The 15,484-nt window shown below is 45.7% G+C and overlaps 1 protein-coding gene across 1 annotated transcript in view; it reads left to right on the top strand.

The window, feature by feature from the left end:
- WDR19 (WD repeat domain 19) overlaps positions 1-15,484 on the top strand; it is a 992,607-nt gene that overhangs the window by 787,241 nt on the left and 189,882 nt on the right. The window contains exon 33 of the mRNA XM_085642250.1: positions 6,445-6,595. Coding sequence (XP_085498376.1) covers positions 6,445-6,595 — 151 coding nt within the window. The remainder of the gene's footprint in view (positions 1-6,444; positions 6,596-15,484) is intronic.

The following is a 15,484-nucleotide window of genomic DNA, read 5'->3' as shown; positions in this document are numbered from 1 at the left end:
TGCTCGCATGCTTTATGGGAGTTGGAGCCAATGGTGTGCCCCCTTCTACTTGAACATGTGAAAGGACACTTTGATGAAGTAGTTCATGATATATTTAGTGCCACAACACAATTCTTTTAGAACCTGACCCACTCACCTATGCAGCGTGTCCGCCCTCGAACCCCCTTCCTCCATAGTGAGATACAACTACGCCAACACTCAGATACTAGAGGGACCATGTGTGCCCTAGACTGGCCGTACCACTTAAAGTCCCATGACGACCCCTAGTTTGATTTCCCCATCCAATGCCACATACCTGTTGGTGTGCTGCTCGCATGCTTTATGGGAGTTGGAGCCAATGGTGTGCCCCCTTCTACTTGAACATGTGAAAGGACACTTTGATGAAGTAGTTCATGATATATTTAGTGCCACAACACAATTCTTTTAGAACCTGACCCACTCACCTACGCAGCGTGTCTGCCCGCGAACCCCCTTCCTCCATAGTGAGATACAACTGCGCCAACACTCGGATACTAGAGGGACCATGTGTGCCCTAGACTGGCCGTACCACTTAAAGTCCCATGATGACCCCTAGTTTGATTTCCCCCCCCCCTCCCCGGTTTTTCTTACTTGGCAAACACCTGCTGTAGCACATACAGCATCCACTGGAACTCGAAGTAATTGTACATGTCTTTACCGATACTAGCTGATTGGATGCACTTGTACCATGATATTGTGGGAAAATATATATCTGTAACAACTGTACTAATAAATGCCAATAAAAAGAATTTGAAAAAAAAAACACAATTCTTTTAGATCTGGTCTTGACACTATGGATTTGGTGGCCAAATCTATGGGTTTCTCTGTGATCATTGGTAGATATGGGTGGATGTTCTCCATTATTCTATCTTCCAGCCTGATGTGTTGGCATATCATAAAAGCATGCTGCCACTAACGTCTTTGGATTGTGCCTTCACTTTTCAGGAGTCTGTACATTTAATTGTATTTTTTTCTGTACATCTGCCAGATATGACATCTTCTAGAAGAGAGCCTTCGCTCCCTGGGTAAGATATAGAGAGGTTTCCGGAGTTCGAGAATTCCATCTTCTTAGGGCAGTCTTTATGTAGCTGTTCTAGCACAGATTTTTTTAGTCCTGAAGTCTGGGGTTTCTCTAATTCGACCCGCAGAATGTGTTTCATTCAATCTCTTAGGCAAATTGTGTGGTCTGTGGTAGGTTTTACTAGTTTTCAACTGGCAGTTCTGCTGTTTGGCTTGGCATCTGCACTTCATGCCGGTTATGTTGGTTATGATAGTTCATCTTAGTGGATCAGGGATACACTTGTTTCCCTTTCTCAAGTACTGGTGGAGAGTGCTCCCCATGACGGAGAACAATTTCCACCCTAAGCATGGTCATTTGTGTTTTGGGACCTTCTCTTCACTTGCTTCATGTCTTCACTATCAGCTTATACTCCGCACCTCTTATTGGTTACAGGGCTGGTATTTGGTGCCTTAACGATCGTACATCATCCTAGGAGTGACCAGTGCTGTTAGGCTCTGCTCCTGTTATTTCAGAAGATGGAATCTATGCACAGGATAGTGTGAATAATGTTTGTGTCTGGGTTCTTGATGGATATAGTATTGAGACTGAAAATTGAGCTTGTTGACCATAACTCATCTGACCAGTTAGCTGGGCAAGACGTTAGATGATTTTCTTTTGCGTCATTTTACCGACTAATATTGTCGTCTTCTGGAGAAGATCCAACTTACACTTTGCATTGGAGCGTCGTTACAGTTTCTACTGTGAGATTTATTTTCTGTTGGGTGGTATTTCGGTTCTAATCTCATACCTTCTCTCATTCTTCTACTTTTTCGTGTTCAGAGTTATAGGTTCTTCAGACTAACCTTCAAACAGGCTAGCTTCATATGAAGGACAAGGCTGAGGCTACCTGAGCTATCTGCTTTATCTCTAAGGTGATCAAATTATATTGGTTTAGTGCTGCCCTTCTTTTGGGACTGCAAATTATGTTAGTGGGTCTTAGGATTTGTTTCCTGTGATGTGTGTAAAGAGGCAGTCTTTCTTCTTTTTGCTGACAAGCAACATGTAACCTTTGGGCTGGCAAATATGTTTCTTGTTCACCTGTTCCATTTTACCTCTTATTAAAAATTCCAATCTAGAGCCAAAAGACCCCAATAACTATAGGCCTATCTCCCGCCTCCCCCTTCCGGCTAAAATTATGGAGAAGGCCATGAACATGCAATTAAGCCTGTTCCTGGAGACAAACAATCTACTGGACTGCTCACAGTATGGGTTCCGTGCTGGGCACAGCACGGAATCAGCCTTGATAAAAGCAACGGAAGAGGTCCGGGAGGCCGTTGACCAGGGAGGTTCAGCCATTCTTATCATGCTGGATTTGTCAGCAGCCTTCGATACAGTACACCATGCGGTGTTGCTGGGCCATTTATCGAAGGCCGGGGTCCAAGGCTCTGCCTTGAACCTACTAAAATCCTTCCTGACAAACAGAATACAAACAGTGGATCTAGGAGAGGATAATTCTGAACCATTTGTACTTCCCTGCGGAGTTACGCAGGGATCCTCCCTTAGCCCCACGCTTTTTAATATTTATGTGAAACCTCTGGCTGCCCTTATACGATCGTTCTGCCTATTTTTAACCTCCTACACCGATGATACACAGATAGTGTTATCTCTACAAAGAGGCAAGGAAGCGGCAAAGGCCTCTAGCTGCCAGGAGTGTATGGCTGCCATTACTGGCTGGATGTCCGCTAATTGCCTGAAGCTAAACGCAGGCAAGACTGAGGTGATCATATTCAGGAATAATCCTAACCTCTGGACCCTGGCCTGGTGGCCCAGTGAGATGGGCCTCCTTCCTCCACCAGCACCTAAAGTAAAAAACCTGGGTGTGATTGTAGATAACAATCTTTCATTTGGGGACCAGGGGGCATATGTATCAAGCAAATTTTTAATCGCAAACGCTGCGATTCGCAAAATACAGCGTTTGCGATTAAAAATTCGCAAAACGGGATGTATTAGGCAAAATCCCATCGCAAAATTAAGGAATTGCTAATTTAGCGATTTCTTAATTTTGCGTAAGCATTTAAGAAATCGCAAATTGCGATTTCTTAAATGAAATGTAAAAAGCACCCAAGTTGTGCGAATTATCCTTAAGAAATCGCAAATTACCACCAACTTCCAGTTGGTGGTAATTTGCGATTTCCTTTCAAAATGCACTATTTTTAATTTTGCAAAGTGCCACGTGACGCTCATACATGCCCTTAGGGCATGTATGTGCGCCATATGCACACACATGCTCATTTCAGGGGTGCATCAGGGTGTCATCATGACACCCTTGCACCTTTGAAATTATTCTCAAATAGCGATTAGCAAATTGCGAATTCGCTATTTGAGAATTACTTCCCATTCATTCCTATGGGTCTCCTGGCCCATAGAAATGAATGGGCAGGTATTCCTTAATTGCGATTTCGCAATTTGCTAATCGCAATTAAGGAATTTTAAGAAATCGCAAAAAGTTTGCGATTTTTTAAATACATCCCGTTTTGCAATTCTCAAATAGCGATTCTTTAAAAATCGCTATTTGAGAATCGCAAATGGTGATGTTGATACATATGCCCCCAGGTTAGTAGAGTGGTGTCTACATGTTTTTTCATTCTAAGAACTCTGAAAAAAATCAAACCCTTCCTAACAGCTGAAAGCTTCAGATCCGTAGTATCCGCTTTAGTTCTGTCCCGCTGGACTACTGTAACAGCCTGTATCTGACAATCCATAACAAACACCATACCAGGGGCCTCATGTAGGAAGCCAAATACCGGTCGGTAACGGCCGATTTTCGGTAATTATACCGTTACCGACCGGTATTTTGGCCATTGGTATGTAGGGGGACAAACTTTGCTTTCGGAATTTACCGAATCGGTAAAATTACCGATTCGGTAATAATACCGAATCGGTAATGTTACCGAATCGGTAACTTTTCCGAATCGGTAATTTTACCGATTCGGTAAATTCCGAAAGCAAAATCGAGATGTAGGGGGAGTGTGTGTGTGTGTTTAAGAGTCGGTATTTACCACCAACTTATAGTTGGTGGTAAATAATGAATGTATGTGTAAATGCATTTTTACGCGCGTAGCAGTGTGCAATGTGGCATACATACATGCCCTTAGGGCATGTATGTGTGCCACATGTGCACACATGGCCGAATCAGGGGTGCAACAGGGTGTCAATGTGACACCCTGCCACCCTTGTATGTGTTCCCCCCATTACCGAATCGGTATTTACCGATTCGGTAATGAGGCATACCTTCCCATCAATGGGAAGGTATGCCTCATTACCGAATCGGTAAATACCGATTCGGTAATTACCGACTAGTAACGATTCGGTAAAAAATACCCACTCATTACCTACATACCAGTTACCACTTCTAAAATACCGATTCGGTATCGTTCGGTATTTTAGAAGTGGTAACTGGTATGCTACCTACATGAGGCCCCAGATTCCAGATGGTACAGAATGTGGCAGCAAGGTTGCTCACGGATACTCCAAGGTACGTGTCAATCAGGAATGGTCTACGAGATCTTCACTGGCTCCCTATTAAACAACAGGTCCATTTTAAGGCCCTCTGTACCGTATATAAGTCCCTACAGGGATCTGGGCCATTTGACCTCAGAGAACGCTTCCAGTGGTATGTCCCTAGGAGAACATTGCGTTCTATGGAAGCTAAGCGGGCAGCCGTCCCTAGGGCAAAAAAGGCCAACTGGGGCGGAAAGAGCTTTGTGCTCAAAGCCACCAATGCCTGGAATGAACTTCAGTTTTTTCTAAGGTCTGCCACGGAACTTCTAACCTTTAGAAAAAATCTGAAGACTTGGCTGTTTTCAGCCTAGGTTCTGAAAATGCTCCTGGGGTGGGATTTTCTTACGCTGTCTCTTCCAGGTAAACGGCTTGCAGCGCCAGGACACCTTCGGGTAACAGTGCGCTTTATAAATTGATATAACATAACATAACATCAGGCATCCTTCTTTCCTTGACAAGACTGGTTTATGCCTTCTCTTGCACCATTTATCAGACCACAATGGGACCTGCACAGATCCTTGTTTCTGATGGGTTGATGGTTTGAACCAAAGCAGAGTTGAATTTGTTATTGTTCTATTTTATGACTTTATATTTTCTGGACTCAATGTCTGTTTGACATGTTTCAATGTTACTTGTGTAGTCTGTACATCCATGCTTTGCTTCATTTAGACTGACAGGTTGGTGCTTCTAACCTTGGTTTAGCTTTTTTTTCTATATACCTTTTAGCTGGAGCCTCATTCCAAAGAAGAGAAAGAGGCTACACTACCTGCATCTTTTCTGAATTTTAAGTTTCATATTCTTTGACCTTGACAATTTTCTGGCTGACTGATCCATGTTGGATATATTAGTTACAAGGAGTTATAAGCACATATTTGTACTGCTACATCATTGTTCTTGGGGGCAAAAACAGTTTCTTTAGCACTGTCCAGAAGTGTTCATGACTAATAAATGAGTTGAACTATAATGTGTGATTCATGCCTTTGCTAGATGTTAGTATCTTGGCCCTAGGATTGCAAGGACTGACACCTGATGAGTCCATGTGACAAGAATTTAAAACTGAATTATCTTCCCCAACTTGCCTCCTGGGGAGTGCTGTTTTGGTATTGATTGATGCGATGAGGAATTGGTAGGAGTATGTTTATTAAGGTTAAGTTACTTACCATTTGGTAACGATCATTTGGTGTGGATACTCTGTCTACCTACCGATCCCTCAATAAATTGCCCAACTCCCCTTTTTGAGTGAGTGGTTATGCATGTTTTTATAAGAATCCAATTGAGTTCCCTACAATCCATTCCTTCCATTTTCTTCAGTCTTGTTTCCGGCTATTGGTGCACAGGAAACAACTATAAATAAATGACATCAGAGTGCTGGGACGTTGCCATATATGGCTCAGTGGCATCACATAAAAAGGAGGCACTGCAGTAGAGCTTGAAATGTGGCGCCAACTAACCACCAAGGAGAGCTATTTAAATTTTCCTGTTCCTTTCTGGTGCCTTGGGAGATTCATAAAGTGAGGAATCTGTAGGTAGAGTACCCACCAGAAAGAATACTGAAGATAAATAACCTATTCTACTGCCAGCTAAAGTCTGTCAGTGTGAGAATTCGTAAATGACTAGTGGTAACAACATCATCACCAGTTAGTCCTACAAATTAATGGCCATTCTATGGTGTTAATAACTGGCTGTAATATGGCCTATAAGTAGTATTTGAAAGTGTGTTTCTCAACACTGGAATTAGGGCCGAGTCCAAACTTCCCCTGTTGCGTGAGTGAGTTAAAGCGGCATTGCCTTACGTTTTTTGCTTAACTGTCTATACCATGTACATTTTCAATAACATTTGATGTTTTCTTTTTTGCTGCTTGTAGATATTGTCCCAATCCTTACCTCCACGGTAATTGAATGTCACAGAGCAGGATTGAGAAACTCCGCCTTCAGTTTTGCTGCAATGTTAATGAGACCTGAATACCGCAATAAAATAGATACAAAATACAAAAAAAAGATAGAAGCAATGGTCAGGTAAACACAACTTTGTATATGTTTTGTTTGATTCCATGTTGTCCTATTCATTGTGTGGGTGTGCATGAAATATTCAAAAAGCTGTTTAAAAAGAAAAAATAGGATGACTGCTACTGAACCAAAAAATTAAAGGTCTAAGCGTAGCTCACAAAGATCCTACTTATCAAATAATATTGAGGTTGTGCTGGGAATATATTATTCTCTGTGGTGTCTGCATTGAGCAAGCACCAAAAGACGAACTATCACTCCACTAGAAACGAGAGTAGGAGTGCTGGAGGAGGCTGACATGATAATGAGTGGGAGTAGTTTGCTACATAGTCCAGAGGTATGTAACGAGTCCTTGAAAACAAAATGGCAGTGTTACCATGAATGATAAGCCAACCTTTCTCCCTGATGGAGCTAATTTTATCTCCCGTATGTATGAGCGTGAACAAAAACTATGTGTGGCTTAAAGCCTGAACCTAACATTCTTAGACTGGTTAGAAGAGATCACATACATTGGTGGTTCTTTTGAATTAGCAAAACAGAAGCACATAAGCCCTCATGAGCAGGAAAATATGTCAATGTCTGTGACTGAATAAGTGCGAGTGCAGTGTGACCATGCTGTAGGGGTTAGGGAAAGGGGTGCTGCCAGTACTTCTGACACTTGTGGTTCCCTTTATTTTCCTTCCCTGTATTTTGGCGCTGTATGCTTAGGGGCAAAGCCGACAAGAAGAGGACATGCCTAGAGGAGATGGCAGTTGTACTGGCAGTGGCCACCTGCAGTGTTGTCCCAGGGTATTGTGATATTGGGACATGCCACATCTGCTGGGTGAGGAGAGCTGAGGTGGATGCTTAGTGGAAGGATAACAGAAGTCTCTCTCATGGCTCACAAAGCAAGTAGTAGCCATAGAGAAGATGGAGAACAGATTTTCTGATGGATATTTCGGAGTCTTGACCCCATTTGCTGACATTACACTCCTGGGCATCAGGTGAACCTCCAACGCCTAAGAAGTCGAGATCGGAGTTCTCTGGTCCTTCTGCCAATCCTGTTTAGGTTGGGGCTCTGTGGCTAGCAATGCTGAATCTTTTTAGGAAGGCCCTAAAACACACTGGGCTACCCGTTGGGGGTGCAGTTTGTAGGAATAGTTGAAGAGCGGGCTGTTCTTCGAGTTTCGTGAGTCCAGCAACTTTGAACCCGGTCTATGAGGACGTCATGTCTTTCACAACAGTTGTTCAGAAAGTGATGGAGGCCTTGGAACTGATTTTACCTTCTGCAGAAGTAAAGTCAAACACTTTTGTGAAAGTCTTGCAACCCTCTATAGTTGGCGCAGAACTCTTACTCCCATTAACTAGTCTGTTCCAAATCCTATAATGGCTGCCTGGAAGAAACCCTTTTCGATCCTAGGACGTTGTAGGCAGATCACCAGACAGTACTGGTCTGTACCAGTTATTCACACATTTTTGTGTACACCCATCTGTCACTGGGGGGGTTTGGTGGTTCAGACATCATCTTCAAAACAGAACACAAATGCCTTTCCTACAGCCCCTCTGGGTAGAGACTCCAAGAAAGTTGGTGCAATGTTTTGCTTCCTGTAGCTTGACTCTACACACACAGCTAGCCCCACTTGCATTTTGGCCTGCTATTCCCATGCCTTATGGGAAGTCGCATAACTCCGAATCATCAGCCTTGCAGAGCACATGAAGAAGTCTTTCTCTGATCTTGTACGTGACTGCCTAGATGCATTAAAACAGATCTGGAAATGTGGCTTTGACTATGGAGGTACCCTTGTCTGGTCTGTGGGCTCGGCTGTCACGTTGTGGCAACATATTCGGATGTGCTCCACTGGCGTTTAAAAAAAGGTTCATAGGCAGTCTTTGATGAATTTCAAACTCTGTGGTTTATTTAAAAAACCTTTCAGATTGTAAGATCCACACAATATTGTAACAAATCAATCAAGCAACGCGTTTCGTCCACACTTGGACATCATCAGGACTGTAAATTAAAAGAAAACACAATACATCAATGAACAATTACTGGTTTTCCTCTTTTTCAAAAGTGGTTACTCTAAGGCCATGCAGTTACAACAATGGAAATTATCTCAGACTGTTGAGTCACCTTAGAAGGGGTCATCGTCGTAGGCATCATCATCATCCCTCACCTCCTCAAAGCCCCTTGGACTCCTCCCCCTCACAGGACCCTCTTCTGGTGAGGGGATGATCTCCCATTTGTCACAAATTTGGGGCTATCGCGACAGACCATTGGTTTGTCTGATGATCTACCAATGCCCTTACCTTCATGTCCTCCCCACTGGACCACCCCTCTTCCTTCAGGTTGGCACAAAGGGCCATAGAAATGGTGCCTCTAGAAGAAAGGGACATGAGATTTTACTCCCTTTACTGCTTGGTCTCCAGGAAGGACAGAGGCCTGAGTCCTGTCCTAGATCTGTGGCTTCTGAACCTGTTCATCTGGCAGGACCATTTCAGTATGCAGTCCCTGAGCATGTCCTGGTGGGTTTGAACTCAGGACCTCCAAGACACTTATTTCCATATTCCAATTCTCACCACCCACAGGTTATGCTTGAGGTTCACAGTCCGATCCCAACACTATTAGTCTGTTCAGATGAATGACCATAGGTCTTAACAAAGGTGCTGGCAAACGTAGCAGCTTCACTGCGGAGGTCGGGAGTCCTTGCATTTCCATACTTACATGACTGACTAGTGAAGGCTGAGTCCCAGAGGCTGGTCCTTGTACATGTCAGCAGAGGATGACTCTCCTCCTCTCAACCTGGTCTTTACCATAAATGTCCAGAAGTCTCTCTTCACTACCATACAGAGGCTGACTTGTATTGGGGTCGTTTTTGGCACAGCTCTTATGAAGTACTTTTCTCCTTTTCAGAATATGGTGGATATTCGGACGATGATCCCAATTGTTCTGCTTGAAGTTTGGATCTAGATCCTACAGGTCTTGCACCTGTTAGTTCTTATTCATATTGTAGGTCCCCCACACCTGTTGGTGGCTGAACGCTCTCCAGTGGTGTCTGTGGAGGCAATAGCAACGCCAAAGAAGTATTTTGCTCAGATGCAGATTTTTCAGTACATGCATCAGGATCTGCACTGGTTTATGGACACCTTGTATTGCTTTTGATTTGAAGCAATAGGACACACCTAAACTCAGCACTCCCAAGCCAAGAGGAGGCAAATGTACCACTGCACCTTTAAATGGCACATGTACAAAAAGGACTCTGCACTCTCAAGACGAGGCAAGAAAACAGATTCAGGTGCATTTAAAATGAAACACGTGTATGTATTAACTTAACACTTTTAGAAGGAAGGCAAAATATATTGGTTAATGCAAATTCCCAAATATCACGCAACACCGGCACAAAAACAAGATAACATATGGCATATATACATGGAGCAGAGACACTTGTACCTTATATACATGAAGTAAGTAAAAATAATACATCTCCGAAAGAGTTTTCAACATTCTTGCCAACTCGGCAGGAGGAGCCCTTGACAGCCAGGCAGAAGTCTAGATCGGGACCCTCAAAGTTCCCTCTGGCAACACGTCTGCTCCACAGCGAGCTCCTGTCTGAGCACCAAGATTTCCCGCCTTTAATACCTTTTACACAACCTGAGGAGAAGTTTCTAGACACCTCGCTCCCTTTCTTCTGTTACGAAAACCGAGCTGACCATACTGGTCTATGTCAGGGTCTTGACAGAAGCTGGCCAGGCCCCTGTATTTTGAGTCCGAGAAAGAGCTGTACATTCCAAACATTTCTCTGGCAACAACAATCTCTGCCCTGAAAGGTACCAAGCTAGCATCCCACACAATATGTTCCAGCTTACTCTGCACGGTGAGGAGCGAAAACAAATGAAGAGCGAGAACATCCCCTCCCCACCCTGCAAATGCGTGAGAGCACAGAAAATGGAGTCAGTTAAACATGATGGTGTCAATAGTCAATGTATTTTTCTTAATAGCATCGCACCACTCCAACCTTCTAAGGGGCCACCCATTCAGCCCTCTGCAAGCTCATGCTCCTGTGGCCACAGATGTCTCCTTATTGGCACTGGGATGCTCATCTATCCAGATTCTGTCAGATGGCATCACCACTGCCCTTTATATGAGCAGGCAGGACAGTGTGGAGGTAACGGACCCTTTGTTGGGAACCAATTCAGCTGTACAACGGAAACTCTTCCCAGTGGTGGCTCACTTAGCCGTCTCCGTCAATGTGAGGACAGATGCTCTCAGTTGCACGTCTCTTGTGGAGATGAGTGGCAACTACACCATGAGGTAACAAATGCATATATTTTATAGGTTTCGGTTTCCTTTTGTGGATTTCTTCACACACTGCTTAGAGTAAAACATGTCCTTGGTTTTGTGCCATAGAATTCCCTTTGAATGGTTTGCTGTGGGGTGCCTTCAGGTTCGAGTAGTGTCAGGGCTTGTTGTATGCATTTCTTCAGACTCTGCTTCTGTCAAGAGTCCAGTGTACGTTGCTGGAGGATATGAGACAGCCGATTCTAATCACCCATTGTCTAGGCCAGGAGGATCTGTACACTGATTTTTCGGTACTCAGTATTCGGCCACATCTTTCTTGAGTGGACCTACTTTTGCTGCAGAATGGTCCCCAATGCACCCCAATTCCCAAATGCTTTGGCTGCACACCTGTATTTTTAATGGTGTCTGTCTGAGTACTTTTGCATTCCTGAAAAGGCTGCAGACAATTTTTTTTTCAGTGGTTCCAATCAGACAATATCAATCCCTTTCTGATGTTATTAAGATTATATCGACCCTCCCTCAGTAGGCCCTGATGGTGTCTGCCTGAGCAACCTTCCCTGTTTAGATCGTCACTAGTGGGACATTTTGTGAAAGGTTTGCTTTACTCGCTCTCTTACATATTTATTGTTCCTCATTACGATTTGAAGCTTATTTTGAATTTGTTGATGGCATCTCTAGTCTAGCCAATGCACAGCTGCCTTGTTCAACTTAGCGTCCATTACTCCTGCTAGCTTTTCAGCCCTATCAGTTTGTTCACCCTTCATTGCACAAAATTATAAAGCCTGTTGTGAGAGCTTTTGCATCTGTCATTTAACCCAGCACTGACCATTAGCTCAGTTTGTGGCGTGTAATTTCTCCTAGGAGGTATGACTGACCCACCTGTGCTGTTCCTTTATTTAGTTTTACTTTTGTTGTTCTATATAGTTTTCCTTGTAACCCTTGATTGATAGTACCTAGGCATATGGTTCTTCTTTTGTCATCTTTATTATATTAATTGTTTTATTTATCAGTATACCTTATGTTAGCCTATTGTTTTTTTAAAACATTGTGTTCGAGGCATATGAGCTGCAAATTATACACTGTGCATAGATCGCCATCTGGTGTTGGGCCCGGATGTTTGCAGTTTGTTTTTCTTCTTGGACAGTCTTTGGAAGTCACGAGTTCGGTGACTCCTCCTTCGGTCCGTACTGCACATGGGCTTCGGCTCCATCCTCAGATTGTTTTTTTCCGCCATCAGGCTCGGATGTAATACTTCGTGCTCCGGCTTCGAACCTTTCCAGTTCGACCTTCGATGAAAAATCCTCGTCCATCGAGATTCTTCAGACGAAATCCGCTTCTTCATCTCTCTCTTCGGCACTTCCTCGATTCCAGGCATCGGCAGCGGCCTTCGGGCCTATCTCGACTCCGGTCTCGGCCGATGGAAAGGACTCCATTCAAGAAGTGCCCAAAATGTGGGTCTAAATTTCCCCACACCGATCTCCATCAGGTGTGCAACCTCTGCCTCTCTCCCGAACACGAGGCCCGAGACTGCCCAGCCTGCAAGTCTTTTCGATCGAAGAAGACTATTCGGGATCGAAGAGCTCGACGCACCATGGCGCACTCATCGACCTCGGCTCCACCTGACATCTTCGGAGAAGACACCGGAGCTTCGGGACAGCAGCACACCGAACAGGAGGACGATGTCGTCAGCGCTTCCGAGGCCGACGACTCCGACGTGGAGGAGATCACACCGGCGCAGAGGGTCGTGAGTACTCTACCCCCTCCCACTCCCGCGCCCATACCGAAAGAGACTCCGGTTACCCCTTCGCCTCCGGGCTTAGGAAAAACCAAGCATGCCGCTTCTATCACCCCACCTTCGGGCTCGGTGAAAAAGCATCACAAGTCTCCTGGCGGCTCGGGCTCGAGCCAGCCTCCTAGCGGCGCCGAGAAACACCCCTCGGCACCGAAGAAAACAAGCTCCGTTCCGAAGCCATCGGTGTCTAAACCGAGCCTCTCGGTGCCGACCAAACATAAATCCCTCGGCACCGACGCTTCCGTGTCGAAGCCTGCCTCGGCGCCGAACAAAAAATCGGAGGCCCCGAGAAAGCATGGCGCGGATAAACCAACCAGGCCGTCGGTTCCGAAAACATCGGCACCGATAGAGGAATCGGTGCCGGAGGAGCTTTTTATGCCAGATCCTCTTCAAAAGACCTTAACAAAGGATCCAAAGACTGGACATTTAACGTTGTCTTCCAAGAAAAGACATTTAGACAAGCCAACTCCTCCTCCACCGCCAAAAAGGAAGGACTCTGCCACATCCCCATTCAGAGTACCCTCCCCACCACCTCCACCTCCTCCACCTCCACCACCTCCTCCACTCCCCCCATCTCCGCCCCCACCTTCTCCACCCTTGCCTCATCGCTCTCCAACCCCGTCTCCAGACCCTGATGACCAAGGAGATCCATTCTATGACCCAACAGATGCCCCCAGGACCCCACTCCTCTGGGAACACCTGACCCATGGGAGGATTATCACAATCCAGATGTCCCAGACGTGCCTCAGGATGATCTTTATCCATCCAGGCCCTCTCCACCAGAGGACTCCCTGGGTTTCCATCACCTCTTACAGCGGGCGGCACATTATCATGGGGTGGAGTTACACAGTGATCCAGTTGAGGAAGACTTCCTACTTGACACGTTTGACATAGCAGATAAATCCACCGCTATATTACCCATGCTTAAGGGGGTGACCAAACATGCGACCGAGGTTTTCAAAGACCCCGTCAGAGCTAGAGTCTTAAACCGCAGAATAGAAAAGAAATATAAGGCAGCTCCCACAGATCCTGTCTATATTAAAGGCCCTGCGCCCCTAGACTCATTAGTGGTATCCACAGCTAGGAAGCGCTCTAATTCTCAGTCATCTGGTGAGGCTCCACCACCCGATAAGGAGTCCAAGCTCTTAGACGCGTCAGGCAAACGCACTGCCTCGCAAGCTGCTAATATGTGGCGCATCGCCAACACGCAAGCGCTGCTGGCGCGGTACGACAGAGCGCACTATGATGAGCTGGAGGCTCTTATGCAACATCTCCCAGAGAAATATAAAAATAAGGCTCATGAACTGATACAAGAGGGAAAGATTATTACCAACACCTCTATTAAATGTGCACTTGACGCAGCAGACACAGCTTCCAGGGCTATAAACACCAGTGTTCTGCTTCGCCGCCACGCCTGGCTCAGAATCTCAGGCTTTAAGCCGGAGGTCCAAGCATCCATATCGAACCACCCTTTTGACCAACAACACCTATTTGGCCCAAAAGTAGACGAAGCCCTGGAAAAGATGAAGAAGGATACGGATACGGCAAAGTCTATGGGAGCACTACAATCACACACCCCTAGACGCTCCTTTCGCCGTTCCTCCTTTCGAGGCTCAAGCAGAGGTTACTCTTCCGATAACGCCTCCACGTCCTATAAGTCCCCTCCTCAGCATACCTTCGCAAAGGGCTATCAAAGAGGTGGAGATCGGGGAAACAATAATAAAGGCAGGGGCAAAACCAACACCGCCCGTTCTGCCACACCGCCCACACAATGACTTTCCCCCGCTCCCCCCAGACCATTCCACTCCGGTCGGGGGCAGACTACAAAACTTCCTTCAAACCTGGGAGACCATAACATCAGACAAATGGGTGACCCAAATTATTCGGTCAGGGTACTGTCTCGAACTAACTTCTACCCCCCCAAATATTCCACCCAGACACCGTGGGATGTCACAAGAACATACCACACTTTTGAAACAAGCGGTACTCTCCCTCCTGCAAAAACAAGCTATAGAGCAGGTCCCCGTCAATCAGCAAAATTTAGGGGTCTACTCTCTGTACTTTCTGATACCAAAGAAAGACGAGACCCTACGGCCCATTCTAGACCTCCGGCCTCTAAATGCATATATCCATTCAGACCATTTTCACATGGTAACTCTCCAACAAGTTCTCCCACTCCTCTGTCAGGGAGACTTTCTCACTACACTGGACTTGAAAGACGCATACTTTCATATTCCAATTGTTAGACCTGGCACCTTGGCGTGAGTTTCCCTTCCACTTTTTTGATGGTGTGCCTCGATGTTTTGCTGGTGTTGTCCGCTCAGGGCACTGCGCCACGGCTAATCCGTGCCGCAGTGCAAGTGCTCCCTAGGTAAAGTGTACCTGTAATTGATGCTCATGATTGGTTTATTGGATTTACTGTCAGTCCCCAGTAAAGTGCACCAGGGGTGCCAGGGCTTGTGAATGCCAATGCTGCTGGTGGGCTTGCAGCGCTGGTTGCGCCACCCACAGAAAGCGGCCTTGTAAAATGTGTCTAGGGTCTGCCACCGCAGACCCTGCGTGCAGTCTGGGACTGTCGCGCGGACTACGCAAGTGCCCCCACTTGCCAGTCCCTCAACCTTCCCTTACCCACATATTAGCCACCCCTCTGGTAGGCCCAAGGCCAGGGTGCATTGTAGGCATAAGGTAGGACATGCCCTGATGTGTGTGGCATGTCCTAGTAGTGAATTACAGCACTTTTCGTTTTTCACTATTGAAGGCTACCTGCTCTCCATAGGCCAGAATGGGCTGCTGGAGTCACTACACGCTGTGACCCCAGTGGACTCAGAGAGCA

The sequence above is a fragment of the Triturus cristatus genome, chromosome 2_2, assembly GCF_964204655.1.
Source record: "Triturus cristatus chromosome 2_2, aTriCri1.1, whole genome shotgun sequence".
Classification (NCBI taxonomy): Eukaryota; Metazoa; Chordata; class Amphibia; order Caudata; family Salamandridae; genus Triturus; species Triturus cristatus.
The sequence above is the reverse complement of the archived record's forward strand: the minus strand, read 5'-3'. Positions and strand labels throughout refer to the sequence as shown.